The sequence below is a fragment of the Drosophila mojavensis genome, unplaced genomic scaffold, assembly GCF_018153725.1.
Source record: "Drosophila mojavensis isolate 15081-1352.22 unplaced genomic scaffold, ASM1815372v1 contig_80, whole genome shotgun sequence".
In the NCBI taxonomy this organism is placed as follows: Eukaryota; Metazoa; Arthropoda; class Insecta; order Diptera; family Drosophilidae; genus Drosophila; species Drosophila mojavensis.
Genome location: NW_025318906.1, coordinates 6924376 through 6936923, shown reverse-complemented (window position 1 = coordinate 6936923; position 12548 = coordinate 6924376). Strand labels below are relative to the sequence as shown.

At 44.9% G+C, this 12548-nt stretch overlaps 5 protein-coding genes across 7 annotated transcripts; 1 reads left to right on the top strand and 4 right to left on the bottom strand.

Moving 5' to 3' along the window:
* Positions 1 to 48: 48 nt before the first annotated feature.
* Positions 49 to 4028, bottom strand: LOC6578978 (methionine--tRNA ligase, cytoplasmic). 3 transcript variants are annotated; one of them, XM_015163400.3, is made up of 7 exons: positions 3762 to 4028; positions 3548 to 3669; positions 2652 to 3487; positions 2482 to 2586; positions 1264 to 2415; positions 889 to 1207; positions 49 to 690 (listed from the first exon to the last, which is right to left on the bottom strand). In XM_015163400.3, the coding sequence occupies exons 1-7, from the start codon at positions 3862 to 3864 to the stop codon at positions 229 to 231; spliced, it is 3099 nt and encodes a 1032-aa protein (XP_015018886.1). In that variant the 5' UTR covers positions 3865 to 4028; the 3' UTR covers positions 49 to 228. The 3 variants fall into 3 exon arrangements, with proteins under 3 accessions (XP_015018886.1, XP_002004875.2, XP_015018887.1); XM_002004839.4 differs by having other exon boundaries at positions 49 to 702; positions 901 to 1207; XM_015163401.3 differs by having other exon boundaries at positions 49 to 1207; positions 3762 to 4027.
* Positions 4029 to 4058: 30 nt separating this feature from the next.
* LOC6578977 (coiled-coil domain-containing protein 130 homolog) lies at positions 4059 to 5467 on the top strand. Its single transcript, XM_002004838.4, has one exon. The coding sequence runs from the start codon at positions 4142 to 4144 to the stop codon at positions 5369 to 5371; it is 1230 nt and encodes a 409-aa protein (XP_002004874.1). The 5' UTR covers positions 4059 to 4141; the 3' UTR covers positions 5372 to 5467.
* Positions 5384 to 6650, bottom strand: LOC6578976 (microtubule-associated protein RP/EB family member 1). Its single transcript, XM_002004837.4, has 2 exons — positions 6150 to 6650; positions 5384 to 6091 (listed from the first exon to the last, which is right to left on the bottom strand). Exons 1-2 carry the CDS (start codon positions 6277 to 6279, stop codon positions 5460 to 5462), a joined length of 762 nt encoding a protein of 253 aa, XP_002004873.2. The 5' UTR covers positions 6280 to 6650; the 3' UTR covers positions 5384 to 5459.
* A 274-nt stretch (positions 6651 to 6924) lies between these two features.
* LOC6578975 (juvenile hormone epoxide hydrolase 2) lies at positions 6925 to 8696 on the bottom strand. The gene is made up of 4 exons (XM_002004836.4): positions 8380 to 8696; positions 8092 to 8291; positions 7822 to 8032; positions 6925 to 7757 (listed from the first exon to the last, which is right to left on the bottom strand). Exons 1-4 carry the CDS (start codon positions 8587 to 8589, stop codon positions 6954 to 6956), a joined length of 1425 nt encoding a protein of 474 aa, XP_002004872.1. The 5' UTR covers positions 8590 to 8696; the 3' UTR covers positions 6925 to 6953.
* A 1128-nt stretch (positions 8697 to 9824) lies between these two features.
* On the bottom strand, positions 9825 to 11723 carry LOC6578974 (juvenile hormone epoxide hydrolase 1). The gene is made up of 4 exons (XM_002004835.4): positions 11416 to 11723; positions 11068 to 11267; positions 10749 to 10947; positions 9825 to 10680 (listed from the first exon to the last, which is right to left on the bottom strand). The coding sequence occupies exons 1-4, from the start codon at positions 11620 to 11622 to the stop codon at positions 9892 to 9894; spliced, it is 1395 nt and encodes a 464-aa protein (XP_002004871.1). The 5' UTR covers positions 11623 to 11723; the 3' UTR covers positions 9825 to 9891.
* Positions 11724 to 12548: the final 825 nt, after the last annotated feature.

The window sequence follows — 12548 nt, the reverse complement described above, 5'->3', positions numbered from 1 at the left end:
TTCTTTCGATTAATCCAAAAATTGTTAATATTTTCAAGTTTCAAGACATTTTTGATCGTTCCAAAGTCATTATATATTTTTAGTTTCACAAACTGAATAAATTACTAAAAGAAACATTTTTGGAAATACTTTCAAAAAATAATAATTTGGTTTTGAAATGCAAGTATTAACTCGAAATAATTTTTTATGATTAGATTCATCCATGAGTTGTTTACATTTGTAGCAGTTTTACTTCTTCTTCTTGTTCTTAGTTTGAGGCGCAGCTGCAGCTGAACCATCAAGCGCCGCTAGTTCCTTCTTCAGATTTAACAGTATTTCCACTTCGGGTTTCCAAACGGAGGCATCTCCAGTGGCCTTCAGATTTCGCACCTTTTCGCCCTGTTGCGTGATTTTCTCTTGCAGCGCTTTAACTGCGGCTGCATCGATGCCTTTTGGTGCCGGTGAGTCAGTTGCTGATGCTGCTCCTGAAGCTGTTTTGGCTTCCTCAAGTTGTTTCTTAAGATCGAGCAGCTTGTTGACTTCGGGCTGCCAAACGGCCTTGTCCTTGGTTGTTGACTTGAGCTGGCGCACCTTGTCGCCCTGGGCCTGCACGGCCTGCTCCAGGGATTGTACAGATTGAGCAGATGGAGATGCAGACGGGACTGGAGCTGCTGCTGCTGCTGCTACGGCTCCTGTTGATACTGGAGTTGCCTTCTGTGCCGCCTCCAATTGCTTCTTTAGCTCCAGCAACTTGTTCACTTCCGGCTGCCACACAGCTTTGTCTTTTGTGCTAGCTTTAAGCTGGCGCACCTTATCGCCCTGAGCCTGCACTGCTTGCTCCAGTGCTTGTACAGATTGGCCAGCTGGAGCTGGCGATTCTCCTGCAGCTGCTGTTACTCCTGCTCCTGCCTTCTGTGCCGCCTCCAATTGCTTCTTTAGCTCCAGCAACTTGTTCACTTCCGGCTGCCACACAGCTTTGTCTTTTGTGCTCGCCTTCAGCTGGCGGACCTTTTCGCCCTGCGCCTTAACAGCTGCCTCTAGCTCCACTGTGCTTAACTGTGGCAGAGCTGCTGCTGCTCCTGCTGCGGCTACTGCTTCCTTGTCGGCCTGCGAGCCACCAAACTTCGCCTTGAGACTCTCGATGAAGGAGTGGTCCAATTTGTTAAAGAGCGGCGAAGGCGTGCCTATCTTATGTCCAGGTCGCAAGAGCAGCGTAGCGAAGGGCTTGCTGGAAATTGGAATTACAATGTTAGTCTATATCAGCATTTAGTAACTGCTACTTACTTAGCATCTAGTGGCGTTTGCTTGGTATTCAGCTGGGCGAACATGGCGCGCGCTGTCGTTGGCATAAAGGGGAACAGCAAGTTGGCCAGCAGACAGACTATATTTATGCTCAATCCAATGATAGTTCCGGCACGCGTCTTCTGATCATCGCTGCCCTTGAGCAGCGCCCACGGCTGCTGGTACTGTATGTAGCCGTTGCCATGACGGGAAATGGACAGCAGATGGCGAATGCCATCGCGCATCTTGGCCTTCTCCAGCGAGTTGATGTAGCCGCGCAGCTCCCGATTGATCAGAGCCAACAACAAGAAATCATTGTGATTCAGATCTATCTGTGGCAATTTGCTGTCGAAGTTCCGTTCGCAGAAGGACAACGCTCGATTCACAAAGTTGCCCAAGTTGTTGAGCAGCTCGGAATTGTTGCGTGCGGCCAAATCAGTCCAGCTGAAGCTAGAGTCCTGGCCCTCGGGACGGGCGGAGGCCAGATAGAAACGCCAGACGTCGGCGGGTATGCCCGTCTCCTGGGCATCGTTGCCAAAGACGCCAATGCCGCGACTCTTGCTAAATTTGCCATCCTCGTAGTTTAAATATTCCGTGGCCATGATGTGGCTAACCAAGGTGTTGCCCTTGTTGATGGCCAGCAGCACAGAGGGCCACACCACCGAATGGAACGGCACATTATCCTTGGCCATGAACTGGAAGAGCTCGACATCGGTGCCCGGTGCCGGTTGCCACCATTGCAGATAGTCCTTGGTGTAGCGCTTGGTGATCGAAACATAACCAAATGGCGCATCGAACCACACATAGAAGACCTTCTGCTCGAAGTTCTTGTGCGGCACAGGTATGCCCCATTTGAGATCGCGCGTGATGCAGCGCGGCTTCAGACCCTCGCGCAGCCAGGCGCGCGTGATGACGCGTGCATTGTGTGTCCAGCCCTGTTCAGCACGATCCACCCATTCACGTAGCTTTGGCTCGGCTTTCGGCAAATCCAGGAACAGCTGATCGGAGGAACGCAGCACGGGCGCAGTGTTGCACACCTTGCAACGTGGACGCACCAGCTCGGTGGCATTGACTAGCTTGCCGCACTTGTCGCACTGATCGCCGCGTGCGTCCTCATAGCCGCAGCCCGGATGTGGACAGGTACCTTCCACGAAACTAAAAGGAGGTTAGAGTAGATTATGTAAGAGATTTTAAATATCTATATGTATGGGTGCTATCTACCGATCCGCTAGAAAACGATCGCATTTCTGGCACAGTAGCTGCTCCACGCTCTCTGTGAGTATGTAGCCCGCTTCGTAGACATCCTTGAAAGCCTCTTGGACAATTCTGAAAGCAAAAGGGGGAAGCATGAATACAGGATTCTTAATTTGATGAAATAAATTGCAGCTAACTCAGTTTGCTCCGGTGTCGTGGTGCGTCCAAAGTAATCGAAGCCAATGCCGAACCAGCGGTATATGGAGTTGTGCAGCTCGAAGTACTTGTCGCATATCTCGCGCGGAGTCATATTCTCGGCGAGCGCCTTGTTCTCCGTTGCCGTGCCATACTCATCCGTGCCACAGATGAGCAGCGTATTGTAGCCAGCGGCACGCGAGTAACGGGCAAATATATCAGCCGAGAGCACACAGCCAATTATGTTGCCCAGATGGGGCACATTGTTGACATAGGGCAGAGCTGAAGTGATGAGCACATTGCGTTCGCCTGGCTTGGGCAGCACAGTGCGTGGCTCAACCAGTTCCTTGGGTTCGGTGTATATGAAGGCTTCGCGTGCTGTATTGATTTCCTCCTCGGAAACGGTGTCGGCCACAGTGGGTCCAGAATCAGCCAGAACTTTGTCAGCATCCTGAGAGATGCCACGCCGCAGCTGGACATGCGCAAGGCCACCATAACGATTCCCTTGCTGCAGCGCATTGAAGCTTAGGGTGTTGATGGGCAGCTCCTTTAACGCCTCCTGCACCTCGGGCAGAGCTTTGATTTTGTTATACCAGCTGTGCAAATGCTCTACATTCTGGGCACCTTTCAGTGTGCCGTCCGGGGCAAGCAGAGACCAAATGAATAGATCCGCAGAGGTTAGTTTGTCCCCGGCTATAAACGGAGAAACACTGAGGGTATCGTCGAGCTTCTTCACCAAAGCATTGAGCACGGGCCCAGCTCTCGAATCGGCGCGATGGCCCGTAGCCATGTAGTGTTCCAGAGCTGGCGTCAGCAGCGTTGCGCCCCACTCCAGCCACTAAATAAATATAATAATAACTCAATTAAATCTTCAATCAAATTAACCTTGTAGCCTCACCTCGTTCCTTGGATAACCCTCATGCATGAGCAAATATTTATATATGGCTGCGGTGGAGAATAAACGCAACCCGTTGTCCAGCTCCACAGTGGGCAGTAATATCAAATCCTTGTATTTAGCATCTGTAAGTCGTAGACAGCATTACATCAGTTAACCATTATTCGAACGTTGCACGTTGCCGGCAAGCAGATTTTTTTTATTATTTTTTTCTCACCAGTTATGGTAATCTGCTGCAGAAACATCGGCCTCTTGAGATATTTGGCGAGTACCAACAGCTGCAGGCCAATTGGATTGCCTTCGTTTGTGAAGAGTATCATTTTGCAGCGTTCGACAGTTATTTCCAATAAATTCACGTGGCAAAAACGGGTTAAAAAGCCTCAAGAGCACCACGCGTATTGCTAATTCTATATAAATACATAAATATATATGTATGTGTATTAGGTATGAGTAGCGAGCGATAACTATCGTTTGTCGACATAAACTGAAATATTGTTATATCAGATCAGCTGGGCTCGACAGGTGGCGCCAGTGTGCTGAGACGCATGTAAACAATTTGTGTTTTGCTTCTCGAGAGTTTTTTAGTTTCAAGTCAAAATGGGTGAACGCAAAGGACAAAATAAATATTATCCGCCTGACTATGATCCAAAAAAGGGTGGACTCAATAAATTTCGCGGCACACATGCGCTGCGGGAGCGTGCACGCAAAATCCACCTGGGCATCATCATCATCCGCTTTGAGATGCCCTACAATATCTGGTGCGATGGCTGTAAGAATCACATTGGCATGGGCGTTCGCTACAATGCAGAGAAGACGAAGGTTGGCATGTACTACACAACGCCCATCTACAAATTTCGCATGAAATGCCATTTGTGCGACAATCACTTCGAGATCCAAACGGATCCTGGAAATTTGGATTATGTGATACTATCGGGCGCACGACGGCAAGAAAATCGCTGGGACCCGTTGCAGAACGAACAGGTGGTGCCCGAAACCAAAGAGGTGCAGAAGCGGCTCTTCGATGATGCCATGTACAAGCTGGAGCATCAGGCCAAGGATGTCCAGGCGGCTGTGAATGCAAAGCCAATGCTCCAGAAGATCGTGGAGCGCAACCAAAGCGTCTGGGATGACAACTATGTGGCCAACTACAAGCTGCGTGCCACATTTCGGGAGCAGAAGAAGGAGCTGAAAGGCCAGCAGGAAATCGATCGACAGCTTCTGGCGAAGAGCAGCCTGGACATAGCTCTGCTGCCAGAAACGCAACAAGATCGTGACATGGCCGCTCTCATGAAATTGCAGACGCGCAGCGCTTTGGAGCGTGAGTCGGAGCAGCGTCTGGATTTGCTGATGAGACCAGCGTTGCCAGGTGCGACGAGCACAACCTTTGGTGGCTTGAAGCGGCAAAAAGCGTTGAGCACACAACTGCAACTACAGGATTTGGGCATCAAGCGGAAAGAAAAGTCGAAGTTGACGGGGACAACAGGTGGAGAAGCAGAATCAAATGGAAAAGCAGGATTACAAGAAGTAACTGATGCAAAGGCAGGAAGAGAGCCAACGACTGCAACAATGGAAACGAAAGAGGCGACAGAAGCAGAAACTGGAACGAATGAAACGATTGGAATGCGGACTACTTCAGCAAATGGGAGAGCTAGCTCAGAAGCGGGTACAGCCAGTTTGCCAACTGGAGCAGGCGACAAACAAGAAACGGCAGCGATTGCAAATAAAAGTGGCACATCCACTCAACCCCTAGAACAAGTACCTAGCGCACTCAGCCTGGTCTGTGGTTATGCAAGTTCCAATGGCAACAGTTCCGATTCAAATGACTAACAAAAATCTGGATTAAGCCGCACACAAGAAATTGAATTGTTTTAATCCGAAAAATTATATAACATTTGATTGCCTAAATAATAGTTGTTTAATACATTCCCTCGTTCAGATCATCAATGGCACTGTCCATGCTCTCCTCGCCAGCGGGAGTGCTCACATTATCATTCTGATCGGTCTTGTAGAGCACCTCACAAACCCGATTGCAAAATTCCACATGCTCGTTCTTATTGATCATGTCGGTTAGTAGAATCTCCACCTTGTGAAGCTTCTCGTATACCTCATCACGTGCCTTCATTGTGGTGGCAATCTTCGAATTCAACTCCGAGATGGTGGCGAGGAAATCCTCCGACGCCTGCTGCTGTTGTTCTTGTTGCTGCTGCTCCTGCTGCTGCTGTTGCTCCTGGTTTTCTTTGATGAAGCCGCGTGGTTTGATGGGCTTTGGCTGGACAGCATTGGCTGCCGATTTAATATTCTCTAGGCCAGGTGCTTGGGAGTCGAAGAACTTTTTGAACCATTGCAAGAATTCGAAATTGTCTTGGAAACGTCCCTTGATCAAGCGATCCAACGGCACGGTCTTGTCAAGCTTGAGGCGTGTAAGGGCGCCCTGGAATAGCTTCATATTGTGAAAGAATTCGTGCTCCAGCTTTGCGGACATTTTGACGCGCTTCAAGTTGATGCAATTGGGAAAGATCATGTCCATCATTTGACAATAAGCGACACCTGAAATGAAATTTGAAATTAGCTGTTATAGATCTTAGTCTTAGTCTTAGTTCCTTACCTGATGCCATCTCTTCGATCTTCTTAAAGTGCCCATTCACCATGGTGTTCACCCAGTCGAGCATCTGGTGGCGCGACATATTTTCAGCGTTTGAACTGGTTAGGCATACGGTTTGCTTTAAATCGCTCATCCTTCGATCTGATGTAATTTTATATTTATTTTTATGTATAATAAATGTGTATATGGGTCTGGTTCTGTGTGTGGGTAAACTATATAAGCTGTAATACTCCTGCAGCTGTGATTTCTTATGTGACTTTCTGGAATTAATAATTAAATATGCGTGCGTCTCTCTCCTAGGAAGAACTTCGTATAAAAATATTTATGCCTATGTTTATTTATGTATTTTTGTGTTTTAACTGTGCCTACTGTGAGATTATCGCCTACCTATTCAATTCTGATTAAAAAAAAATATATAAATATCTACTTTGTAATGTTAAAAAAATGTATCACAATGAATTCTTCTATGCTTGCTTTGTTACTGCTCCCTCCTTTTCGTTTTGATTTAAGCTTTGAACGGAGTGGCAACGCTGGCTTAAGCGGCAGGATTAAATATCAGTTGGTCAGGCTATGATATCGATTAAACATATCGCTTAGAATCGATATATTATTTAATTGGCAAATTTGTGTAATTTAAATTTACGTGATCAAGGTTAATTACGTTTATTTATCACTATACCTGGTTCTTTATTTCTTAAAATTGTAAAAAATAAATGTTCAAAGCATTACTTGAAGCAGCATATACGATAGAGATAGATATACTATAGAGTTTGTTAGGTATTTTTCTATTCAAACTTTATTAAAAACTTACAATGACTTTATTTTAAATTTGCTTTCAACTTTCTTAACAAAGTCAATGAAATCCTTGTAGAGCACTTTGGGCAACTCCAGCGCCGCAAAGTGTCCGCCTCGCCTATAGTACGTGCTGTGTATTAAATTCTTATACTTGTCCTTCAATTGCAGATCCAGGAATTGCATTATATCGCCCTTGAAACGAGCACATCCCGTGGGCACAAGCGTTGGCACACGGTCCAGCTTCAGCGCTTGCTGCTCCTTAGTGTACGCCTCTGCATAGAGACGCTGTGACGTCGTAATGGAATTGGTCAGATAGTAGATCATCACATTATCGAACAAGGCGTCCAGTGTGTAGCGCTTCGTAAGGCCGCCGTCGGGTAGGGAGCGATAGCTGGCGTTTGTCCAGGTGGAGAACTTTTCGAGAATGTAGGCAGCCAAGCCAACGGGATTGTCCGTCAGCGCAGCACCCACCGTATCCGGCTTTGTGGCCTGCAAATGGAAATAACCGCCCTCCTCTAATAAATAACCGAATTCCTTGGACTTGGGAAAGAAGAAATCCGTAAAGGCGCTAGGCACAAACAAGCTCGGCCATATGCTTGCCAGCAGACCCTTCACTTGCGATCTGGGCGACAGATTATTGCACATATTCGAATGATAGCCCAGCACATTTTGTGGATAGAGCGTAGCTATGTGAGAGCCCAAAACGGAGCCCCAATCGCCGCCTTGTATAAAGAATTTGTCGTATCCCAAGCGCAACATTAAATTGCGCAGCATCACAGCCATCTGGGCGGGACCCAAGCCTGGACGTGATGTACCCTGTAAAGGGGAATATAGATAGGTGAGAATCCAAGAGCAAATTCTTGTAGCCATATAGCCTTACCTGGGACCAAGCGTAGCCCGGCAAACTGGGCACAATTACATTGAATATATATTTGTTATTCGGATCCAAATGGGTCTGATGGAGCATGTGTATCAGGTCATAGAACTCGCGCACCGATCCCGGCCAGCCGTGCAGCAGCAGCACCGGATAATGATGTTTGCCCACCTTGTTCTCGTCGTAGACCATCAGGTGGAGAAAATGCATGCGTAGACTAAACGAGGCGCTTATCAATGGACAGACACTGGCTGATAAGCGCGTTATCATACAAACCCTTGGATTTCGGTGGTGAAGTGATTGAATTGCCACAGGAAGACTTCACGCGCGCGCCAACGCGGCAAATAATCGTCACGCCAATAGGCGATCAATTCCTTCAAATAGTCGCTATTGAAGCCATACTCAAAGGCCACGCCTTCGAGCGGAGGCGTGAGACGTAGTGTACGATTTAATTGCTTAATCAAATCTTGAATAGTCTACAGGAGAGAGAGAGAGAGAGAGAGAGAGCGCAACATATTGCTTAGCCACTCTATATATGCATGTATGTAATGTATTTGCTCTCACTGAATCTGGATACACTAGACGATTGCCTATCACTTCGGATGAGTTGGTCAAATAGGCTGCATAGTCTTTCGGCTGCTCCTCATCGCCCCACCATTGCTCTGGGTCGAGCGTGGGCGGTGGCAGGTCGCCCCACAATTGATTCAAACGCTTGTAGAGCATGCCGCCGCCAATGGCCAACAGAAGCACCAATAAACGTGTTATGGGCGACATATTTACTGTCCAGTTCTACCTCTCGTCTCGAAGGTTTCCGTCACACTAATCTAATAGAACTTTAGTTGAGATTGCACTTCTACGTGTGTGTTTATTTTATTTTCATTTCTCATTTTCGTTTTTGTTGCGATCGTTTTACTTCGCGCACACACACAATGACAAGCAAAATCGTTTGCTTACGTTACGCTACCTTCGGCAGATCGTATGAGTTTTCTGTGAGCTTCTGATGAGCCAGCGCCGGAGAGTAGCGTCTCCGCTGTGTCGCATAGGCCGCTCGTATCTAGCCGGTTTGGGAGCTGTTTGACGAAGCACGCTTTGCATGTTAGATAATCTGTTATTTAGTGTGGGTTATTGGCAACACAGCTGTGCGCTGGTCAAGGCGCAAAGGGCATTTAAAATTGGTTGAAACAGGTGCTCAAACTAATGACAGTATAAATCAAGGCGTGAAAAGAAATGCATAATTATTAAATGAGAACAGCTTCAATTAAATTAATTGGCACTAATGTCTATCATTATAAGGTTAATGTAAATGGTTATGCTAAAGTTATAAATTATAAAGAAATCCTATATATTTAAATAAAATTTAAATAAACGTAAACTTATACATTTTAGTTAAACTATGTTCACAAATTTCTAAATTTCCCTTTTATGCCAATTATTAAGTCGATTTTGCCCTTATAAATTACATAACTGTGAGCTTTCTGCCTGCCTGCCCTCAATCCGGTATACGTATTAGCGTATAAGAATACGTAACTTACACACTATAATAGTATAAGCTGCGTGCTAAAAATAACTGCTCAAACTCAACTGATATATATACATATGCACCTGTGTATGTATGTCTTTGCCCTTCTCCAGTCTTTTATAGTTATGAGCTTTGCCCTTGTGTCACATAACTATGAGCTTTTTGTCTGACCATAACCATATATAAGAGTACTTATACTGTATGCAAAAAAAACTTTTTACTCCAGCTCCGCATCCATATATAAACAATATTATTACAGCGCATTTATATGTCGCATATGCCCTGCCTTTATGTCATATGAAACTTTGTTTAAGTATTGGAAACAAATATATGTGTTTGTTTATATGAATCTGTGTGTGTGAGCTTATTGAGAACTTATTGTTATGCTGTAGACAATTGTGTGTATTTATATGGTTTTCAACTATCCCATTTGAGACCTCTTTAGCATTGATAAATAAATAATCCATAGTCTTTTTTTTTTATAAAAAATATAAACAACAAAAAGTTTTATTCATTCCCTGTGCCGCATTTTAAAAGTACAACATTAATCAATATAATCAATTAGATTTCAGAGCTTTTTGAACAAAGGACACAAAGTCTGCGTAGAGTTGCTCGGGCACCTGGAATGCCGGGAAGTGTCCACCGTCCGGATAATGGGTGCTCTGTATCAGATTCGGGAACTTATTGGCCAGCACCGAGTCGGGCACATGGAAGATTTCATGAGCAAATCGTGCACAGGCAACGGGCGCCTTGACGGGCACACTATCCACATTCAGGTCTTGTTGGGCCTTGCCCATCGACTCGGAATACAAACGCACGGATGTGGTTATCGAGTTGGTCACATAGTAGATCATTATATTATCCAGCAGCTGATCGTACGTGAAGTACTTGGTTAGACCGCCGTCCTTCAAGTTCTTATACGCCGGATTGGTCCACGTGGAGAATTTCTCCAGGATATAGGCAGCCAGGCCAACGGGATTATGCGTCAATGCGGCGCCAATGGTATCCGGCTTGGTGGCCTGTATATGCGCATAGCCAAATTCCTCCAAAAGCGTTATGAAGATCTTGCCAATGCCCCCATAGTATTGCGCATATTGGCTGTCAATGTAAAACGATGGTATAATGGAGGAAAGCAGCATACGTAGATGGCCCATGGGACTATTGTTGTTGCACATATTGGAGTGGTAGCCGACCGTGTTCTCTGGGAATAGGCTAGCCAGATTGCTGCCAATAATGCTGCCCCAATCGCCGCCCTGAATGAGGAACTTATCAAAGCCCAGACGCAGCATCAGATTACGCATGATCACGGCCACCTGGGCGACGCCCATGCCAGGTCGAGAAGCGCCCTGCAATTAGAGATGAAAGCGAACTCAGCTAAGCTTAAGTTTAAGATAGAATTTATCCTGCTGTTTACCTGCGACCAGCCATAGCCCGGCAAACTGGGCGCTATCACCTCGAACACGTATTCACTCTTATCGCTACCCTTGGTCAGCAATGGAATGAAATCATAGAATTCACGCACAGTTCCCGGCCAGCCGTGCATCAGGAGCAAGGGCACCACCTTCTTGCCCTTCGCATTAGTTGGTTTCGCATGTATAAAATGAATCTTTAAACTATAAATATACAAATTAACATAATCCAAAATGGCATACAAAATTATATATAAATATGTATGAATGCATACGTTTATGTGTGTGTATGTGTTTGTGCATGTGTGTTTTCATGCAACTTACCCTTGAATTTCGGTCTGGAAATGCTGGAATTTCTTAAGGAACTCCTCACGTTTGCTCCAGTTAGGCAAATAGTCGTCACGCCAATATTTCACCACCTTTTTCAACTCATTGGAATTGAAACCGTATTCAAAGCCAATGCCTTCTAGCGGGTCATGAACTTTGAGCGGGCGTTCCAGCTGCGTCTTCAAATCGGCAATAAGCTGTAAAGATGCAGAAAAGAAGGAAAATTTAAATAAATGACGAATATTAGTGACAAGACAAATTAAGTATTATTATATAAGCATATAATTATGTATATATGTATTATACATATGTGTATGTGTATCTTTAATGTGATTTCTGACTCACCTCAGGGGCCACACTTATGTCGTATGGCCTAATGGCTTTATTCTCCTGATATGCGCCCTTGAGTTGGGGTCCCCAATACTCATTATTATCCAAATTGGGACGCTTGCCGGGCGCACCTAAGTCGCGGTAGTTCTTGTAGCCTACAGCAACTAGAAGCGTTAGGCCACCGATCAGTATGCGCACTGTGGTCGACGCTGCAGATGGCATTTTAATTATTCTTTTTGTTTTTCAATACAGCCGGCTGAGACTACCCGATCCCAATAGCTAAACACAACCGTTCGCTTTCGCTTCGCAAAAGACACTGGTGAAACGTTGAGAAACACACAAGCGGAGACCGGTCTGCTTGCAGCTGCAAAAAATGTGTAGTAGAGGAAAGCACAAACAAATATCACGATTGAGAGACGCAAAAGAATGAGCAAAAATTTGCTATTTAATGGTTTTACAGCGCTGCACATTATGATAAAGAACACCAAAGATGCATGTGACTCAAAATATGGCAAACAAGGTAAACTAATTTTTTTAATATAAAAAATCACAAATTATAAATATTTTTATGAATATTATGAATATTCATTAAAATATACGTATATCAATTTAAATTTAGAAGCTTTCACATGGATTACTGCACTGAGCAATTATAAGTATTCTATTGCTATTACAAGCAACGTAGTCGCTCTCTTGAACTGCGTTTCTCTTTCTCACATACTTACACACACATGGCTACATTTGTATACAAACACAAAGATCGGAAAGCAAATCAAGCTAGTGACAGCCGTGCTTATCGTGACCCGAAGCTGACACGAAAAACACACGTACATACATATGTGTATATTATGCATAATTAACTAAGATACAAATTGATACAGTTACGAGCTCCCTTAAAGTTTTGCTTTATTTTGTAACAGTCGATACTTTCTCCAGGGGAATCCCTTTTGATTTACATGCATATTATTTTTCGATTAAATGCTATATAAATTCATTCTCTCCTCCTTAGGGCGACAACAGTTATGCACTGCGAGCATGACAAAGCAGCCCGACAATTGATAATCTTAAATTTGAGCAAAGAGAATAAGCAAAACAAAATAACGATAACGAGAGTTAAAAGTACAATATGCAATAGGTAAGTAGCTAGA